This window comes from Equus quagga, chromosome 11 (genome assembly GCF_021613505.1).
Source record: "Equus quagga isolate Etosha38 chromosome 11, UCLA_HA_Equagga_1.0, whole genome shotgun sequence".
Lineage (NCBI taxonomy): Eukaryota > Metazoa > Chordata > Mammalia > Perissodactyla > Equidae > Equus > Equus quagga.
Window position 1 is genome coordinate 94,983,629 of NC_060277.1, and position 12,800 is coordinate 94,996,428.

Below are 12,800 nucleotides of genomic sequence, written 5' to 3' on the forward strand. Positions count from 1 at the left end.
ACAATAAAATTTAAAGAAATCCTTCTAATTTTCAAAGAGATATTAGCCCTCCCATCTTTATTGTGGAACTATTCACAATAGCCAAGAGGTGGAAACAACCTAAATGTCTATTGATGGTTGAATGGATAAAAAAGAATGTGACACACGCACAAAATGGAATATTATTCAGTCTTAGAAAAAATCCTGCAGTATGAGACAACATGGATGAATCTTGAGTACATTATGCTAAGTGAAATAAGCCAATCTCAGAAAAAGAAATAATGTGTGATTCCACTTACATGAGTTAGGAAGTACTTAAAATAGTCAGACTCAAAAGAGCAAAGAATAGAATGGTGGTTGCCAGGGGCTTGGGGGAACGAGAAAGGGAGAGTTGCTAATCAGATGGTATAAAACTTCAGTTATGCAAGATGAGTAAGTTCTAGAGATCTGCTGTACAGCATTGTGCTTATAGATAACAATACTGTATTTCTTCACTTAAGAGGGTAGACCTCATGTGAAGTGTTCATACCACAATAAAATAAAATTAAAAAATAAAACTCAGTCTATGAATTTGTGGACAAAGAGAAACGCTCAATCCTCGTGGCATAAAGACTCCTTGGATGGATTCTTTCTAGAAGCAGTGACAAGCAAGCTGGAGAAAGGTGCTTTGAAGAGTTGAAAACAATCTGTTGCTACTGTGAACCATTTCTATCCTTGGGGACTGATTATTTAATGTATCATGTATTTAATGAATTGCTAATTCAACCTTCCTAAGGAAATCAAAGAGCTTAAAATTCAGTCTTATTATTGTGTGGCATTGGGCAAGTCATTTAACTTCTCTGTCCATTAGTTTCCTCATCTATTAAATGAGGATATTGATAGTAGCTCCTCATGATAGTGTTGTAAGGATTAAATGAGTTACTCATTAACTTTTTGTTTAACCCCGCTTCGTAGACAGGTGGATAGATATGTAGAGGAGGAATTGTCCGCCAGTGTGGTCATCTATCAAGGTGGTGTTGGAACCTAAAAGAGAGCCTCAAAAGGCATCAGGTCGTCAAAAAAGGGCACCAAACCAAGTCACCAAACTAAAAGGCACTTGTCAATTAGAAAGCAGTGACTTTTGATTCAGCACACGTGCTTCAGCTGAGAATTTTGTTAAAAGTTGGCTTCTCAGGTCACACATCTGGAGATGCTACTGCAGAAGGTCCGGCGTCGGCCCCAAGAATCTGGATTTTACAAGCTCCCCAAGGGATCTGGTTTCTGGGTAGTGGTTTCTGGGTCAACTAGAGAAATCCTGGAGGCAAGTAATATAAGGGGTTACCACGAGCCGAGCTCTTGAGGAAAAATTTGGGGGAGGCTTCTTCTAAGCAGAAATTGATGGAATTAATCCTGGAGTTGAAGACAGAGAGGTTGTGGGCCATGTCTAGGGGCTAGGGGGCAGTTAATGGTTGAGGGAAAAAGGGGAAGAAAGAAATGTAGTCACTCCTGCATTCGGAAGGGTTTAAACCAGCTATTGCATTAAGGTGGCATCAACATGAAAAAAGAGAAAATCTAGAGAAAATATACCTCCATACGTCCCTTGTTTAGGAATATAATTATGGTCCACCAAATGGGTTCTGACACCCCTTCCCTTTCTGAGACAGGCTTCAGCAAACCTAATGCCATCTTGCTCCATGGAGTCAATGCTCTGCGTGATTGGGTCTCATTAGGACTTTATAGATTTTGGGAGAAAGGAACCTGGTATTATAACTGCTTACAGGACTGGGACTCACAGATTTCTTGGCTTCAAGTATCTCTGATTCAGCCTAGTGTTTAAGGGCGTGAGTTTGAGAGTCAGAGAGAGCTGAGTCTGAATCCTGGCTCTGCCACTTCCAGTTCTGGGAAAGTCATTTACTCTCTCTGAGATTTATTTTCATCTTATAGAGAGAAGAGTAATATGAGCTGCCTTGTGGGGTTGTGGTGAGGAGTAGAGGCTGTGCATGTGAAAAAGGCTCCGTGCAGGGCCTGGCACACAGTAAGGGCTCAGCACACTGCAGCTATTACTGTTATTAACCCCTACAGCACTGTCTCCCAAAGAGGCCTGCACTGGAGCCACATTTATGGCAAGTAGTTTACATGCTTTAGTTTATTTCAGTCTCACATCGATTTGATGGTAGGCACTACTAATATCCCCATTTCACAGATGGGAAAAGTGAGGCTCAGAAAGGTTCAATAACAGCTTGAGGTCTCACACTGAAGAAGCAGAGGTGGGATTTGAACTCGGGTTCCAGAGACCATGCTATTTCCTGATTCATGGTTGTCTTTTGAGCTGTGCTAAAATTATACTTGTATTGAATTCCCCCTTCCTTCTCCATCAGCACCTTTTCTATTCTGCTGCTGGCCTTTGCTAAACTATGTTAAAAAAAAAAAAAAAAACACCTTTAACTCCCTCCTGTGGCTGTATAAGATACTGGTTTAGCTTCCTGGTGACAATCCAGACCCTGTATCGCCTTTAAAAGGTTTGACTACTCACATACAGTGTCCAGCAGATGGTTTTATATTCCCTTATACAGAGAAAACAATTAAAAAATCTATAAGCCTTTGAGTGGTCAAACCCCCTCTTTACCATGCAGTTTATAATAATTTATTTTGATCATGGAAGGCATGAGGGGTACTTTGCTCTGAGTGGGAGGAGGAGATCCTACTTCTGGGATAAACTGAGAATGGCATTGCTGCATCAGCCTGAGTCCAGCGAGGTTCCTCAACCCTGAGCCCTGTTGGAATCACACTCAGAGCAGACTGAACGTCTCTGGCCTCTCACCAGTTGGTTTCCCAGTTAGCAATGATGGTATGTATCGGTTCCGCTGGGAACCGTCACTGAACCGGACACAAAGGAGGAAGTTATAGAAGGAAATGACGTATGCCTGGTTTTCAATTTAGGGAGTAAAAACTCCCTTCTGTGTGGCACTTTATGGTTTGCAAGACTCTTTCACCATCATTGTCTCATTTAATCCTTCTAGCCACACAGCCAGCAGGGCCCATGTTGTTATGTCCTTTTACTCAAGGACACACACGCAGGCTGGGTTGAGACTCTCTCCCAGGGTTTCTGAGTCCAAGCCTCATGCTCTTTCCATATTTCCGCACTCCAATCTGAGATAGTAAGCAGTTAAATATTGACTAAGGATAATCTGGGCGTTCAGATGAGAGAGAAATTATTGATGGAAAACACTTCACTCTGGGAGTTCTGCATTCCACGTGCTTGTGTAAGTTGTTACTTGTCTGGAGGAAGTGGATTGCTGAGCTGTGAGTTGGACAATGCTTTTGTCTTTGATGTGGTCATCCGCCACCAACTTGATATCTGATACATACCCTAAGACTTCAAAAATGCTTTATTGAGTAGAACTGTGGGCTCGATCACAGGAGATCTTGTTCTCTTCTTCCCCCCACCACCACTCCCAAAACCAAACACTATTAAAAGTTAAAAATCATGACTGGATAACTAAATTCATGGAGAAAGAATTTTAACATGAGATAATAATGATACAATGAAGTCTAGGGCTGTAGCTAAAAGCAAAGCTTACATAAAAATAACATTTTTGTAGACCAAGCAGCATTACCTAAACAATTTCATTTGATCTTCACAACAACCCTGTGAAGTAGGCATGATCCACATTTAACAAACAAGGAAATTAAACTTGATGAAGGCTAAATGTTTTGCCCAGGGTCACCATTAGGAAGTGGCAAGTTCAGGACTTCAGGCCTTTGACTCCACATTCTGTGTTTGATTTGGAATTATTTACTAAAACCTCTGGAAACGTCAAATAATTTTTGTAGGGAATTCCTTAAACCCTCTGTGCCCCTACTGTAAGAAGCTATGATAATGGTTGGTACATAAAAGATGCCTTCTCACGCTGGGTCTCCCTTGGGCTTACAAGCAGCAATTAGTCATGATTCCTTTTCTGCAAAGTTTGTGGATATCAAGTCTATTTCTCTCTTATGGTTAGATTGAAGCAGGAATCTAAGTTATTTGTTTTCATGGTCACCCGTCTCAGAAAGATAGAGGGGCAGGGTTATTTCTTGAGAGTTCCAGCTACATGTCCCTTGTCAAAAAATTGGAACCAACTTCCACTCCCTAAAAAATAGAAAGAGAAATAGCAAACATTTGGTGAAAGGATCCATGCTATTTCTTCAGAATGCTCTAGATTTTCTCCCCAGAACTATCCAGATTCTTGATGAAAATATTTGGAGAGCCTAATGGCTCATGAAGTTTTGGAGAACATGGACATCTTCAAAAATATCTTGGGGATGGTAAAGTATGAGTATGGATAAACAGTAATTGAAACAGCAAAGTTCAGCAGGATTCAGACTTGTGACTGTGTGTTCAAGAGAACGAAATGTTCCCTATTCGTGCTTTTCCCCTACAGGCTTCTTTCTACATCCAAAAAAGGAGTTTAGAAGGGAAGGTTGTAGCTTTTCACCTTCAGGTGGCATGGCCAAAAACAATCCTAGAACTTGTCTGACTGGCTCTAATGAAGAGCATAAGTAAACAAGACTTGAGTAAACAAAAGAGAAACCTGCCTATCACCTGTGGAATCACATAATGTAGGTCACCTTCCTGGGCGCTTACACATCAGCTTCGTCCCTCAGATAAATGGGATGTGTGCTCCCAGAGAAATGTCATTTTTTTATCATGTTGGCAGCAGCAACTTAGGGAAGGAGCAGAATGAAAGATATTCTGTCTATCAACGGGGACCCACTGTAGTGGTAAAGAAACGAAGTACCTGAAGGGACTGGGGAGTTCTTAAAACTTTCTGGCAGGAGGAAGAATTGGCCTCTCTTTCGCGAATCAGGGTCATTTTCATCATCTTGGGATGTTAGACTGTGGCGGGTCTGGTGATGAAGCAAGGCCGCACATGCTCATGAGAAGAAATGACTTTCCCGTCCCTAATCTCCTTGGTGATGGTGCAGATTTTAACCAGGATCCGGGACAGGCCTCCACGGGCTCTGCAGGGCTTGCGTACCCCACGGGGGGCTGAGGATGATGTGTAAACTGGGGCTGTGCATTCTATGGCTCTGGCCTTCCTGGATATGCAAGTTGAAGGCTCACATTTGGTGGCACACGGGTTACAGGGAAGCCTAGAAAAAAAACAGAATTTTACCTGGGATTGAGGGCAGGCAATGATGGCCATGGAGAAAAATGGCAGTGGTTAATTTTCCAGTACTCAAAACAAGTGCTTCCTAATGCTTATTCACTCATTTTATACAGTCTTTAGTGGAAGAAGAAGAATCAGGCTAGATCCATGGGAAAGCAGCATCCTAGGGTTAGAAATATTTAGATTATGTAAGCCGCCATTACAGTCGATGCCACAGCATTGTGGACGACCACACCAGGAGTCAAAGACTGGGGTGGAGCTCAGCTCTGTCATTTGTCAGCTGGTGACCTCTGGTAAGTCAGCTAACTTTCCTGAGCTTTAGTTTTTCATCTGCAGAATGGATATAATGGGAACTAAATTGATAGAATCAACAGTGATAAGGGACAACTGGAAGAGATTATTATCTGAGGAAAGGAAGTTAATCAGATATTTTCCTTGTCAGGGAGTCATTCATAATACTACTGATCCTCATCTGTGGAAGAGTCCTCAGTGCTTCATCAGGAAGCTCCAAAGTGCCTTCTGGGTGTCTCTAAATGAATCATCTTTAGAGAATTGGATTTGGAAGCTGTTAACAGCAAGAACTCCTTTTAGAAAGACTCATCTCTCTTTGATGATTCCAGGCACTCTGGTATGTTGTAGCTCCTCGAAGCGATAGCACTGGTTAACACTGTGCTAGCAGCCTGTGGACACGCCAGTTAAGGCAATGCTGTGAGCAGAGTTCACTGATTTTTGGGGGGGAGGGAGGTCTCCTTAGCAACTATAACTAAGTCTGCATTCGGAGTGTTAGTTTGGAGTGGGTTGCTTCAAAGGGCTCTGTGTTCTAGGTCAGTTCCTTAGGGGTTGGTTAGCTTCTTATCATTTAAAAACATTACAACTTCTACAAAAAAAATGCTGACACATGCATGTGTACATGATGCTATTGGCATCAAGGACAAGTGGGTGGACAAGATTAGGGGTTTCAGTGTGAGCAGAATATTAATACAAAGGGAGCAGGGTTGTCCTGTACAGTCTCATGAAATTCAGACGTCGTCTCAGTGGGGGAAAATCTGTAAGTTGCCGGGAATGTTTGTCTTTGGGGAAACTATTTTTTACCTAGTAATTTTTTAAAACTCTAAGAAGCTAAAAAACCTATAAGGAACTAAACTGGTGCACTGGCTCTTCAAAAGAACTCAGCTCAGCTAGACTAGGTGACAAGTGTAGGTGCCCAAACGCACAGCTGGAGAGAGTGTATGGACCTTTCCATCCAAAGCTCCCCATTACTAGCAAGAAGATCAAAGCACTTGTCCTGTGTTGCCGGTGGTAGTACATATGTGTGAGTGGGCATCTTCTTCATAGAAGTTGTTTTTATTTTACATACTTGCCGTCCAAGGTCTCCAGAAGGCTGCGGTATGCGGTTATCTCACACTCCAGCCGGGACTTGACATCCAGCAGAATCTCGTATTCTTGGTTCTGTCTTTCCAGGGCACATCGGATCTCTGCCAACTGAGCCTCTAGGTTATCGATCAGACACTGGATCGGAGCCAGCAAGGCCGCATAGCGGGTCTCCGTCTCCGCCAGGATGCATTCCTGGGAATCTCTCTACCACAGAGGAGAAAAGGAGGATTTATAATGAGCCCAGGTCACTTGTGATCTGTATCATTTTAAACAGTGGTTTCTTTATGACAGGTAGTAATGAATCTCCAAGCCCTCTTAGTACATCCTAACCGAATAAATCCAAAGACAAAATGATCAACTATGCTAAAGCTTGCTTTCCTTTAGCCTCTTTTTTTTTGGCCTCCCTTTAAGTGTTTACTTCTCTTCCTCTTTCTTAATCACTTGACAATCTCCTACCAGATTTTCCTATTACCTACGTGAGAAAAAACATTCCAACTTATTTTGCACCTAGTATTAAAAACACTTACCATGGCACCTCATTCTATGAGTGTGTGTACCTTAAAAAGGAAGGGAGCAGCATTTAGCCGTAAATAATTCTCTCCCCGGATCAATTCCTTTCTATGTAAAATATAAGAGTTGAAACTTTGATGATTAAAATTCTTTCCTGCTCTATCATTCTGTAAGTCTACACATAATGGAATTTTAGGTTTTAATAATCTATTGTTTGCATGATGATTCCAATTTTTATAGATGAGAAAACTGAGGTTAAAGAGGTTAAATGAGTTGGTCAAGGTCACGTGACTAGCTGGTGACAAAACCAGCTTTGGGGTAAGGTCTTCCTAATACCCTTAATATCAGAGCATTTAGAAGTTTTCTACTTCAGAGAAGCAGTAGAATGAGGCAGAAGTGGCTCCAGCTTTAGAACCTGCATTCTGGCTCAGACCCTTATTTCTTTTCTGACTTTTGACGAGCTACTTAATGCCTTGAGTTCTCAGTGTCTCCATCGATGAAATAGGCGAGATGAAACTTATATTGGATTTGGCTTGGGAAAATTGCCTTCGCTCTCTGAGCCACGTCTGTAAAATCGGCTTAATAATTATGCCACCTCCCTTATAAGATTATTTTGTAAATTTGATAGTTTGTAAAAATTCTTTGCATATAGTAAAATGCTCTCTTAGTGTTTCCCAAAGTGTACTCCATGGATCCTTATTGCCATGAGATTCTCTTAACAAAAGGAGTCCACAGTCAAATAAGTTTTGGAATGCTGAATACCAGATAGCCCTTTCTTGGCGATTCATGATGTACATCAGCTTATGAAAGGCCTGCAGGAAGGTATCCTGTTTAACCTTTGTTTAATCTAGCATTTCCCAGGCTTATTTGACCATAAAGTCCTTTTTTGGCAATAGACTCTTCAACAAAAACAGAGAAACTGTTGTTCTGAGGGATACAACTTGGGAAATATTGCAACACACAGGTGTCAGGGGCTGTTGCCATCACTTCTGTGCTAGGCTTGGTCAGCTTGTCGGGTACCATTCGATGCTGGGCCTGAAGTTCAACCTCCAGAATGTTCATAGTGCGTCTCAATTCAGTGATCTCCTTCTGGCAGTATTGCTGCTGCTGAGAGCTTGTCACCACCTGCTGGTTCAGCTCCTCCATCTGAAACACAGTCAAGGACCATGGATATTTTGAGGGAAAGCATGACTTTGATTAAAGGGCTCCTGGAAACACAATGTCAACTTTTTGTTTTTGACTTTTCTACCCTCCCTACCTGTGTGTTGAACCATTGTTCCACATCTCTGCGGTTTGTCTCCATGATAGACTCATACTGACATCTCATTTCTTGTAGAACCCGGTTTAGGTCAACAGAAGGGGCAGTGGTCACTTCAATGTTGAGTCTGTCTCCAAGCTGGCTCTGTAAGGAATTGATTTCCTATGGAAAGAAAAAGAATGTGAAGTCACTTGGTGAATAGATGACACCCTTGTGTTCTTGTTTCAGCCTAACAGCTATAATTTAGCTTAACTGAGTCTGAAATTTAGCCCACAATAGAGGAATACATGATTTATAGGTGCTATTGAGATGCTATAAAACGACTTAAGGCTATTTCAGATATGACTATGTGTTCAAATATATGCAACATTAAAAGGAATTGACTAGCAAGATGAGGGTTTTAAAGAATTTGGATCATTTCCAGGAATGAGTAATGGGTGAAGAAGCATAGAGGTGGAATTTACGAGAGACCATAGTCTCTATGATGCCAATATGGGCTTATGTCAATATTGACTTATACCAGTAGTTGCAGATGTCTGTGTAGGGTTGCTTACAAAAAGACAGGAAACCTGCAAGGACAGGAAAATTGGGTTGCTTCCTTCTCCTGGAAAAGCTAGAGAGGACAATGGAGGCTTCAGATATTGTGTTATAGGCAAAGGATTTGAAACACATTGAACCAGTGGTAGTAAGAATTATGAGGGATAAAAAATAGAGTAATGTCTAGTGGGGACACCCTTTGTCAAGTTCAACTCAAAGGAATTGATGGTATGTTTAGAGGCTTAGCTTGTAACGACTCTCTTGGCCTTTCTCTAACCTCTTCATGGTTGTTTTTGAGGCAAAGGAGCTCCTCCTTCAGAAACTGGAGTTGTGCCTCCAGGTCAGCTTTGCCCAGGGTCAGCGCATTTAGGATGTGCTGTACGCCATTGGCATCTGCCTCCACCAGGTTGCGTAGGGACTCTTCGGCTTCATACCTTTAAAAATGAGACATGAAAAGAAAGACGTTAGAAGGGAGACGGCGTGAATCAGGCCATCTGCATTTTCCTCTGGGCCTCTCATTTACTGTATTTCCATTGCAGATTTTATTTTCTTTAGAGGAGAAACCATGTGATAAACTCGCCACTTATTTATCATTCCTAAATTAGTTTGCCAGAGTGATGCCACAGTGGCATTCTTGGAGATGAGGGAATTTATCCTCCTCCTGCCCCTAGAGGCAATGCTGTGTAAGTGCAAAGAGCGCTGGATTAAGACACAAAGTTGCTTCCAAGTTTCGGCTCCATCTTGTACAAGTTGTATGCCTTTGGATAAGTAGCTGAACCCATTAAACCACAGCTTTCTCACTTTAAATGGGGTAACAATATATCAGCCCTACCTATTTTACTGAACTATTAATCAGATGGGTTCATATGTTAGAAACTACAGGTACTGTATGTGTGTGAGCAGTTATTCATCTTAATCATTTGTTGAATTTGAAGGTCTTTTGTGGGCTACTGCCAACATGGTATGGGGCAGGACAGGTGGTAGATTTGGGGATAATCTTATTGGGGGTGTTTAGCTTCAGACACAGGGTTAATTCTGCCGTGAACGACAGTGTTGGGTGAGCTTACTTGGCTCTCAAGTCATCGGCAGCCAGTTTGGTGTTGTCAATTTGTGAGACCAGTCTGGAATTCTCAGCCTTGGTACACAAGATCTAGAATTAAGAAATTGTACACACAAATGAGACAAACACCAAGATCTCTTTCTTTAAAAACCAAGGGGCTTGTGTGTGTTTCAACTAACAGCGAAAGGCTAGTTAGGTGTTTCGCAGCTATACTTAGGAAGCTTGGAAAACTTTGGAGAGTCACAGTTTTTGTTATTTTCCTAAAATATCAGCAAAAATTACTTCAATAAAAACCTTCCTATATGTTTTGCTGTTGAAATATAAAATGTATCCTAAATCTGCATAACATACCATGACCCGCTAGAATGGAAACACCATGACTGCAGGGACTTTAGAGCACGATGTTCTCCCAGAGCTGGGAATAATGCCTGGTGCACTGTTGTTGGTGCTCAGTAAATATCTGGAATAAATCCGGCCTGTGTGGCATCAGCATATACCCTGCATAGGAAACTTAGGTTTGGTGTGGGAAGAAACTAGGCAATTTGGAGATGATGGAATGAGCGTAAAAGAGGAAAGTGTCATGATGTTTGAAAAATGGATAAGAACTAATGTGTTTAGGAACTTCCTAAAACAAAATTCATTTTCTCAGATCCCCGTTTTCTTATTTTTGTTAAAGAAATGACAGCAATGAGTTGTTAACACTTTTTGGGCCTGAGTTATCTGGTTATAACAGCAGAGTGTCTCTCTGGAAAATGAAAAAGTATGAAACTCTGAATATTCCTCCAGAGGATAATTTCATACAAGAGATTTTCTTATTCTAGAAAATATTTTTCAGCACAAAAGATACTAAATCTATTCAAGTTTAGCAAATGACTTTTGCTTCGAGAGCGTCAATCCACAACTTGATTATACAGGTTCCTAAGAATCTTACCTTCTGCTGGAGTTCCTCAATGGTAGTGTAGTAGGACAGGTAGTCAGGACAGATGACAGGGAGCTCTTTGTTACACTCTTCCTGGATTTTACCCTCCAGTTCAGCATTCTCTTGTTCCAACATTCGCACCTTTTCCAGGTAGTTAGCAAGGCGGTCGTTCAAGATTTGCATGGTCCCTTTCTCATTACTGTTGATGCCTTCACCACACTGGCCACAATCATCCAGAGAGGGACAGGTGTTGAAGCTTCTTATTAAGCAGACGGGCGTGAGACACAAGCAAGGAGTGGATTGGCAGCCCTGGATGTGGGTGGTCCTCCGAACATGGCCAGTTGGTTGGCAGCTGTTGGCTTTAAGACCACTATGCTGGCAGTTGGTGTTAGAAGAGATAGCCCTAAAATCTGTAATCCTAGAGCACCTCTGGTGTGGTGTTGAAGAAGAAATAGTTGTTTTACAACATTTGGTATCCATAGTATGTGCCCAGCTTTGATTTTTCAAAGTCTATGCTCCCCTGGATGGAAAGCTCAAGCAACTGACACTGAGTCTGAACTCCAAGCCTCTTGGCTTTTTCCTCTTTGAAGAGCTTATATAGCCTTTCCTCTAGGTGGTGTCACAGCAGGAAGGATGTTTTCCTTTCTAATGTTTATACCAAATCCCATAGGAACATCTCATTAGTCTGCTTTTTACTTGCCTGGGAAGAGTTACCTGTCTCATAAAAATGTGCATTTAGGCTGTTACTAAGTTATTACCCGTCACAACTACTACCTGTCATTGGATCCAGAGCTTCACATTATGTCTTCAAAAGGAACCGTCGTCACAGTTCTAACAGCATCCATCATTAAGCAGATGTGAGTATACTAAGTTCATTAAGTCATTGTTGACCTCTCCACCTGGCATTGAGCTTGATCAGGAATGAATCCATACTTCTTTTCCTTTCTTCTCCAGAAAGGGGAAACTATTAATATCTGATAATTATTGGTGAACTTATTAATCAGTATTTTATTTTGTTCTGCCCTGTTGATTTTCCTGTTTTCATTGTTTTTTCGATCTGCCCAATTGTTTTCCCATTTTCATTCAGTGTATGGATTAAAATGTTAGTCCTAAATAAGGCTTTTAAAAAAGGAAATTGCTAGATTCCTATTCTATCTCTCCCGGTCGGGTTTGATCGCTAACAAGAAATTTCCTGGAAAAGAGGCTGGTTACCTTTTGGTTTTTCAAAGCCCACATTTTATAACATTTTTTGTGCTCCGTTTTTGCTTGTGGTATTATATTAGCCCAAAATTTGTCTAGGTGTTGGTTTATGTTTTCTGTTTTATTATGATTTGTTAAAAGGTATCTGTTCTTTCTCAGGAGTACTTATTCAGCCTTTTCTTAAGAAAGCTATTTGTTCCTGATCCTTTATGAGGCTCTAGGAGAGAATAGTTTCCTTGCCTTTTCCAGCTTTTGGAGGATGTCCACATTCCTTGGCTCATGGCTCCTTCCAACTTCAAAGCTGCCACAGCCTGTGGAGTCTTTCTCATATAGCATCACTGTGACACTGACTCTTCTGCTTCCCTCCTCTACATTTAAGGATCTTTGTGATTCTATTGGGCCCACTTGCGTCATCTAGCATAATCTTCCTATTTTAAAGTCAACTGATTAGCAACATTGCTTGCCCTTTGTCATGTGGCCTAACATAGTCAAAGGTTCTGGAATTGAGGCATGTACATCTTCAGGGGCCCATTATTCTGCGTGTTACACAATGTAAGGGAAAAACACAATTTACAATAGCACCAACAAGTATAAAATATGCAGGAATAAATTTAATGAAAAAGGTACAAGATCTACATGAATAAAATGTTAAAATATACTGAAGGACAAAAAACTAGAATAAATGGAAAGATATATCATGTTCTGGACTGAAATACTGTATTCATCATTACAAAAATGTTAGTTGTCTCTACGTTAACTTAGATCCCAATAAATTTATTGGGATCCTCCAAAAATTGATGTTTTTCCAAATAGACAAGATAATTCTGAAGT

At 41.1% G+C, this 12,800-nt stretch overlaps 1 protein-coding gene across 2 annotated transcripts; it reads right to left on the minus strand.

Annotated features, from left to right (window-relative positions):
- Positions 1–3,329: 3,329 nt before the first annotated feature.
- Positions 3,330–11,350, minus strand: KRT39 (keratin 39). Of its 2 annotated transcripts, XR_006890783.1 has the most exons (8): positions 10,782–11,350; positions 9,858–9,940; positions 9,068–9,224; positions 8,254–8,415; positions 8,016–8,141; positions 6,469–6,689; positions 4,740–5,094; positions 3,330–4,090 (listed from the first exon to the last, which is right to left on the minus strand). XR_006890783.1 is itself a non-coding variant. In XM_046677148.1 (7 exons), the coding sequence occupies exons 1-7, from the start codon at positions 11,247–11,249 to the stop codon at positions 4,833–4,835; spliced, it is 1,479 nt and encodes a 492-aa protein (XP_046533104.1). In that variant the 5' UTR covers positions 11,250–11,350; the 3' UTR covers positions 3,330–4,832. The 2 variants fall into 2 exon arrangements, 1 of the variants encoding a protein (XP_046533104.1); XM_046677148.1 differs by having other exon boundaries at positions 3,330–5,094.
- Between the last annotated feature and the right edge of the window lie 1,450 nt (positions 11,351–12,800).

Coding starts and splice junctions, on each gene's coding strand:
- KRT39 (XM_046677148.1), bottom strand. CDS start 11,249: ATGGATACCAAATGTTGTAAAACAACTATTTCTTCTTCAACACCACAC. Junction 9,941..10,781: donor TTGAGGAACTCCAGCAGAAG/GTAAGATTCTTA, acceptor TCTTAATTCTAG/ATCTTGTGTACCAAGGCTGA. Junction 5,095..6,468: donor CTGGAGACCTTGGACGGCAA/GTATGTAAAATA, acceptor TTTTTTTTCTAG/GCTTCCCTGTAACCCGTGTG.